Source organism: Venturia canescens, chromosome 10, assembly GCF_019457755.1.
Source record: "Venturia canescens isolate UGA chromosome 10, ASM1945775v1, whole genome shotgun sequence".
Taxonomy (NCBI): Eukaryota; Metazoa; Arthropoda; class Insecta; order Hymenoptera; family Ichneumonidae; genus Venturia; species Venturia canescens.
In genome coordinates this window covers 8933318-8940974 of record NC_057430.1, presented here as the reverse complement: position 1 = coordinate 8940974, position 7657 = coordinate 8933318, and the positions used below count along the sequence as shown (strand labels likewise).

General features: G+C 37.3%; 1 protein-coding gene across 3 annotated transcripts in view; it reads left to right on the top strand.

The window, feature by feature from the left end:
* The window catches only part of hiw (highwire), a 199817-nt gene that overhangs the window by 180547 nt on the left and 11613 nt on the right, over window positions 1–7657 (top strand). For 2 of the 3 annotated variants that reach the window (XM_043430800.1, XM_043430801.1), the window contains 8 exons: window positions 3980–4202; window positions 4427–4789; window positions 4957–5163; window positions 5390–5595; window positions 5673–5841; window positions 6130–6493; window positions 6878–7034; window positions 7158–7348. In XM_043430800.1, coding sequence (XP_043286735.1) covers window positions 3980–4202; window positions 4427–4789; window positions 4957–5163; window positions 5390–5595; window positions 5673–5841; window positions 6130–6493; window positions 6878–7034; window positions 7158–7348 — 1880 coding nt within the window. The remainder of the gene's footprint in view (window positions 1–3979; window positions 4203–4426; window positions 4790–4956; window positions 5164–5389; window positions 5596–5672; window positions 5842–6129; window positions 6494–6877; window positions 7035–7157; window positions 7349–7657) is intronic. The other variant, XM_043430802.1, reaches the window with a different exon arrangement.

The window sequence follows — 7657 nt, the reverse complement described above, 5'->3', positions numbered from 1 at the left end:
CGCGCAAGAGACGCATGCGAGGCTCCAGGGCCCGTGGAACGATGTTGGAATCGTATATGGGTCAGCTCACAATAAATCGATCGATCTCCAGTATATATAATTATCACTTCGGAATATCGTTTTTCTAGGTACAAAATAGAAAAATGCAAATACATAAACACGTCGACAAACGTTTCATCGCGCGAAAGTTATACATTTTGGAATTGGGGTTTTCTTGAGTACTTTTTAAATAAATTTCAATGGAAAATCGGTGACGAAAGTTATCGATCTTGATTTTGGAGAGAAACGACTTTTGTCTCAAGCGTTATATAAATGATGAGTAGTAACAGGTCTCTCTGCCTCAAACCATCGTTCTCAAGCTCCCCGAGTGAAAACTTTTCTGGGTCTGGTCAACATCGAGGAAAAGTATGCACGAAAAAATGTCCCCACGATCAAATTCTCACCGATCTTTCGGCACATTCGAAAGATCGTGAGTTGCGTAGCTCTTCTGGTAGCAACGATCAGCCTTGACCAAGTTCTCCGTTTGTATACGCAGTCGCCGCATATGTATTCCGATGTTCTCGTATATGCTTGAGATTCGATGCACGATTTAACGGACAAAAGAAAATTCGTGCATGTGTGCCCCTTATTTGGCTGCACACCGATTCTTTTGATCGTCCAATCGTCCAAACACTTCAAATACACGACAAATTTGACGTTTCGTTGCGGCCGTGATTCGACTCGAAGATTTCCAAATAAAAAAAATTTTTCATTGAATTGTGACAAGAATCGAAAAATGTGAGAGAAACTAGGCATTTTTCCGCATTTTTCGGATACTCAGCGATCTCCGAACTCCATTACTTTTATCGTCACAACTGAATTTCTGTAATGGGCTAATTATGGATTCGTTAGTGCGACACATAAGAAATGGAGAATAAATGCGCGTGTGATGACTCACGGGCCTTTTCCATTTATAATATTTCGTATATACATCTACAGACAGAAGTCGAAGAGATCTAAATCTCATGTGGATTGTGGCATGGTATAGAGATCACGAGGAAGTGACTCCCGTTTCGTCGCGGGATCAGTTCAAGTGACCGACGCGCATAACGTTCTGCTCTCTCGGCGAGTGCGAGCAGTCCGTTCCCTGCAGCCGTCGACCAAATTTCCCACGGGATCACCAAGGTGCGCTTCAGCGTGTTCCGTGTACGTGCTCGCGGGTATCTTGCCGTAAAAGTCGACTATTCTATAGAACTACTTTATACCTCTCTGTATAACAAAATACTACTATAACTTGGGGAGTTGCTTGAACCTCCGAGTCATACAGTTCGCCACCAGAATGATCGTTAATTATGCATCTCGTTTTGTTCATTGAACCTCAGAAATCTTCGCCTTTTCTACTTTGTAATTGATTTTTCTCAAATTTCGCAATGTTTTGCTAATTTTTATTCGTCAGGCGCTATACAAACGGGGAAAACGGATTCGTTTTGTACAGTGAAAAATATATTATTTTTCAAGAGTTTTTTAAGTATTCAGGCACTGATTACAAACGGCATAGTATTTTTTTAATTTTCTCATTTTTCGTCCCTTCAATTCTAAACAGCTTTATGTGGATAGCAAAAAGTGATAAACGCGAGAACTATATTTCGTTTTGTTTTCGAGTGTTATTCATCATGTCAGACTAACATTTACTGATGAGTGGAAATGTATTGTGAATCACAAATTTCGACTGTCAGCATAGTAAATTCTATGATAAATACACGAATATACACACCGAATACGTGTGACATTTTATCATAGATATAATTTTTTTTTCAAAGTTGCTCGAGCATACTTTACAATATAAACATTTGAAGTGACTGAAAACATTTTTACTATGCTTATAGAGAAAAAGACTCTTGAGTCTTCTGAATAAAAGGTATGATTATTGGTCTTTTTACTATAGAACAATTCTTATTACTGCTCTTCGAATTAATGCTGCAATCCAATACGTATATACTAGGGTGGCGCAAAAAAATCGACTATTTTTTTTTCAGCGTCTCCTATGAAAATATGTTTTAATTTATCATGTTTCAAGAGCCCCCTCCAAAAATCAAGTCAACAAACAAATTTTTAAAGGTCGCTCAAGATTTTTAAAAATTCCAAAAATAGTCGAAATTTGAATTTTTTTTATTTAAAAAATTTTTTTGCTCGATACACCGAAATATTGTCCAGAAAAAACCAATGAGTTTCTGAAATTTTCAACTCAAAATATTCATTTTAAAAGGTCGCTCATAATTAATTTCATCTTTTATATGCTTTGCTTTTGATGCTTCGAGAGACCTTTAAATATTTATATCAATTATTCATTTTAATTTTCACTTTCAATAAGTAAGACAATGGTTAGAAATACACAATAAGATGGAGGAAAAATCTGACGTAACAAGGTATGATTTTACAATAGGTCGATATTTTTATTTAAACAATTCAAACAATTACGAGAACTAGTTAGCAGAGAAAATGTAATTATGAATAGAGCATGCCTGTTCAATCAAAACATTTATTGACTCTCATAATGAGTGAATTTGGTACAATACTGAGTGATGTTTTGAACAATTTGTTGTAATAATTATCAAGTAGATTTTACCAACAAAATACTTCGAATTGTTGTTTGCGAACAAGTACTTTATAATTTAATGAAAGCATGCTTTAGCGCAGGCTCAAACACGGTTTGCTAAGCCGGTAAAAAAATTTCCGTGTATCTGGTCTATTACCTACATTGTTATATACGATTTTTCATCCGTTTCGTAGTGCATTTTCATCGATTATCTTACTAATTGGAACTCAAAATTCAAATTGATAATCAATATGAATATTTAAAGGTCGCTCGAAACAATAAAATTTAAGTATATAAAAATTAAAATGAATATTGAGCGACCTTTTAAACTGAATATTTTGAGTTGAAAATTTCAGAAACTCATTGGTTTTTTCGGTACAAAATTTCGATGTATTGAGCAAAAACATTTTTGAAATAAAAAAAGTCAAATTTTGACTATTTTTGGAATTTTTAAAATCTTGAGCGACCTTTAAGAAAATTTTTTTTGAGCTGATTTTTGGAGGGGGCTCTTGAAACATGATAAATTAACATATTTTCATAGGAGACCCTGAAAAAAAAAATAGTTGATTTTTTTGCGCCACCCTAGTAGACACTGTAGAATTTTCGGCCTCGTTTTCTCCGCGTGTAATCTCTTTTTAATCCCGTCATTTTCTCGAGCAAATGTCCTTCGGACGAAAATTTATTGAGTACTTGCGGAGTTATATGCGACAAAGAAAGTTGGCTGTAGCAATGGGATTGCTCCTTATTAGGGCCAAGTTTGCGTCTTGTATAGTACGAGCGAGAACAAGAAAATGAGAGGGGGCGAAAAGAAAAACTAAGCAGTAACGTTGAGAATTGTGGACGACAGTTTCTATCGTGATTTCTGCGCCCGCTGGTGCATTGTCCTCTGGCTCGATACCAGATCTACCTAGCCAGATCCCAGATCGTATTCGATCCAAGATCTCCTCATGCTGCTGAGTACCAATTAGGGGCATCGACCAGCCGAGGGAAAACTCGTTTTTAAACGATACCAGACCATTATCACTCGTGTATAGCTATGTGTATACGTGCCTGTGTGTGAATGTGTAATGATTTATCATAAGATCGTTCATGATTTACAAAAAAATTAAACTTTGTTATTCACACTTAACCGTCGATAAACTTGTAACAAGCAGTCGAAAATATTATCAACGATATTCCGTTTTGTTTCGTTCATTTAACCCTATACGAAGTTCACGCCAACAAATCAGAAACTATTTTTTAAAAAATCTCGGAGTTCGAATTCGTGTCACACGTGAATTCCTGTGACACCTCTGGAAAAATTGACAAAATGAACGATCCCCTCAATGCTAACGCAATTATCATCATTTCCCAGTATTCACCTGCTAATAATAATTCTGAATGTCGTTTTCTTTACTTTTGCAGTTGTCACTCCAACGAACGTTTATTCCTTCGGGACTTCGTTTCTTGTTCACCCGGTACAAGTGGCGGGCGATTAGCCAGATGGCTTCAACCGGACAATTTCGTCGATCCTTCAAAATGCGAAGCCCTTTATTCTCGGGAAGACATGAAATGCGGATGGCCCGCCGTTGTCACTGTCCTCACGAGAGACCAGTATGGGGAAGTTGTTCACGTTCCAGGACTGAGGGTAAAGCAATAGATTCCCGACTTTCATTTTCATTTCGAATTTGATTTTTCGTTCGATCGTCGATCTGATGTCGAAAAAGATAACTGAAATGAGTAGATATTTGGTGTTTTTCATGGAAAGTTCGAAGCGAAGGAGCGTGTCAATAAGCAGAGAAAAATATCGGCTCATTTCTTCTCGCTCAAATGTGAAAATTTGATTAACGATAAAACTATTTAATTTGTAAGGTCGAGGTAAAAGCTGTACCCATCGACAAGAAAGACATTTCGGATTCCGATCAAGGAAGAAAAATTCGTCGCGTATCGCAACCCGATCCAATGACTTTCGGTGGTCATCCACAACCTAATCTTGACGTACCATACGAAGTCACCGTTAACAATAAAATGAGCTTCTACGCGATAACGATTATGAAAGCATATCAGAATTATTCGTTCGAAGAACTGAGATTCACTTCACCGGCTTTGAAAAGATCATCTGAGAGTATGCTCGTCAGACCAAACGGCGATGGAAGTTACAGCGCCAACTGGACACCCTCTTCTGTAGGATGGTACTCTTTCATGATCAGCGTCGACGGATACAGCATGGAAGACGTGAGTTACTTCAGCAGTCATTTTTAAATCATGATGCTTATTAACACAATTCGCTATTACCTCAAATTTTCTATCCAAATTGGTTCAATCGTATTTATACAAATCCGTACTTATTTAAACAGACAATAAAATCGCTTAACTATCAATAAATGTCTCATTTGTTTCAGAATTACAAAGTGGAGGTTCGTGAACCGCCTCAAGGGATGCAGCCACCGACTCAGAATATCGTGAAAAAAACTCAACACCAACCGAGCAAGCTTAGAAAATTTGTAGCGAAAAATAGCGCAGGTTTGAGAATCCGAGCTCATCCCTCGTTACAGAGTGAACAAATTGGTATTGTCGCTGTTCATGGGACTGTAACATTCGTTGATAAGGTTAACAAATATTTCATCGTATATAGAAATAATCCGACCTGACTGTGTTTGGACAAATGAAGCTCTTTCACTAAAATTACGTTTTAATTTCCCATACGGATTCTGTTACTGAATTTCAGTTGAAGGCTTCCAGCACAATTAGGGCTTTTATTTTTATTTTTATGTTATTTTTTTTTTAATGGTTTGTGCTACACGAATTTTATTTTTGCTCTTGATCACTTTAAAGATTGACAATGATGACGGAGTATGGCTGAGGCTGAATTCTGAGACAATAAAAAAATACTGCCACAGCAGTCATTCAGAAGCATGGTGTTTAGGTTACAATCAACATTTGGGTAAAACTCTATTACTTCCGGTTGCTGAACCAAAAAGCAGCACCGAACAAACGAAGGAACAAACGAGCCTGAGAAAAAGGGCCGAATTGAGCGAAGAGTAAGTTTGAAAATTCCGAACACTTTCTTTAATCAAACGTAGAATTATTTGGAATCGTGTATACGGATTTATTTCAGCGTCTATCCTCGTTCCAGCAAGAGGAAGACAGTCACAGTCGATGGTGGTAGAACGATGATTGTTATAAAATCTGGAGCTTCCGGACACAATATCAGAAGCAGACCGGCCTTGAAATCTGCTGCAGTTGGAATGCTCGCCATCGGAGATTCTCTCAACATTCAGGAATACGTAAGAATATATTTGCTCACTGTTTTTTTCAACTTTTTTACAACGAAATTCCATTAGTATAAAGAGAATAACAGGATGAATATACTTAATAAGAATTTGCTTTTCTTTTCGGTTGATAACGAATTTTCTCCGTCATCGATTTTAATGATTATAACGTAAATTGTCAAACGGAACCATCGAAAGTGGACGAACTCAAAAACTCTCGATGAAATTGCTTTTTGTACTTATCGTGTTTTTAAACGACAAGTTTCGCTTCGGATTTTGAAAATAGTGTATTGATTTCAATAGTTGGTAAATGGTGAGGGAACATGGGTGAGAATTGACGAGGAATCAACTGGGAAATATTGCTTCAATACCGAGGGCGAAGCTTGGTCATTAGCAATCAACAAACACGGTGTAGCATACATGAAAGTCGATCAGGCTGAAACGATAGAGAACGATATTGGGACGTTGGATAAAAGGGCCGTAAACGGTGACAACATATTCGCATCTGGTAACATCAAAGGTTTTGACTTTTCGACACCGTCCGGGAGTCAAGAAGGTTTCAACTTTACAGCACCGAATTTCGCGCCCGGCACAGCTGGATCAGCGGACAGTGGCAACAACACGAATCCCTTCGTTTTCGGCTCGTACAGTCAGCATGGCTCACCAGGTAAAAAAAAACTGAGGCTTTGATTCTATAACAGGGAAGGAAATGATTTTTTCAACTTCAAATTTCATGACAAGTGGATATTTTCAAGTTCATCTGTCAAAAATTTTCGTCGCTATTCAATTGCGTATCAATTCTTCTACATCAATTTTTTATATAAAAATATATTAATACTTTTAATACTAATACTTAAAAAACGATTGAATTCCAATAAGTTGATTGCATATCAATAAAAGATAAACTCGGATTAATGTATTAAAATCAATTCAAGTCAATGAAATTAGAAAAATTCAATGTGATTTTTTCAATCTGAATTAATAATATCGACAATAACACTTTATAATAGCATTACCAATTGAAATTGTGAAACAAATAATTTTATTTCAGGGAGTGACAAAAACGAAGTTTCCCCAAAATTTACGAAACCACATTCCAAGGAGCGGGTGGCAAAAGAACGAGAACGCGAGGGTGGTGGAAAATTTAGTGTATTACAAAAATGGCTTCGAGGCGATGATAAAGGAGAAAAGAAAAGTTCACCCGGCAGGTGAGTACTGCTGATTATATTAACGATCGAAAATGAATTTATTTCCAACGGAAAAGTATAATTGATAATCGTTTTGCTAGTTTGCTCGATATTGATTGTTGAATTTATGTTTTCATATAATAGAGATTTTTCCGAATTCGTTGGTGTGTCGGTGAAAGAATTGGTCAAAGCGATGGGAGAGAGTCGAGCGAACGGGAATGGCGCCACGCCGCCGGAAACACCGCGTAGATTGTCAAGAAGTTCCTCGCCGAAGAATCCACAAGGTGGGTCACCAAGATTTCTCAGCCGTTCGTCTAGTCCGGTTGCTATACCTGGTACGTACTCGCTCAACCAAAATGTCGCATAAAGGTGCGCGAATAGGGTGGGTGCTCTTTTGCGTATTGAACTAGTTTATTTTGTATATGTGTGTGTACAATCTTAACTTATCTCTGTATTTACGAATCTGTATTCTGAAGATCCGCTGCCCCCTTGGACGCTTATGCATAGAAAATATTTCCCGTTCTGTATAGACCTCTTCATAAAAAAGATCTTTCAACGTTCAACGTTACAAAATACTGTTCACAACACAAAGTTTTCGTAACCGATTAATCGCTGATGCACCCACCCTACACAGATGGAATATT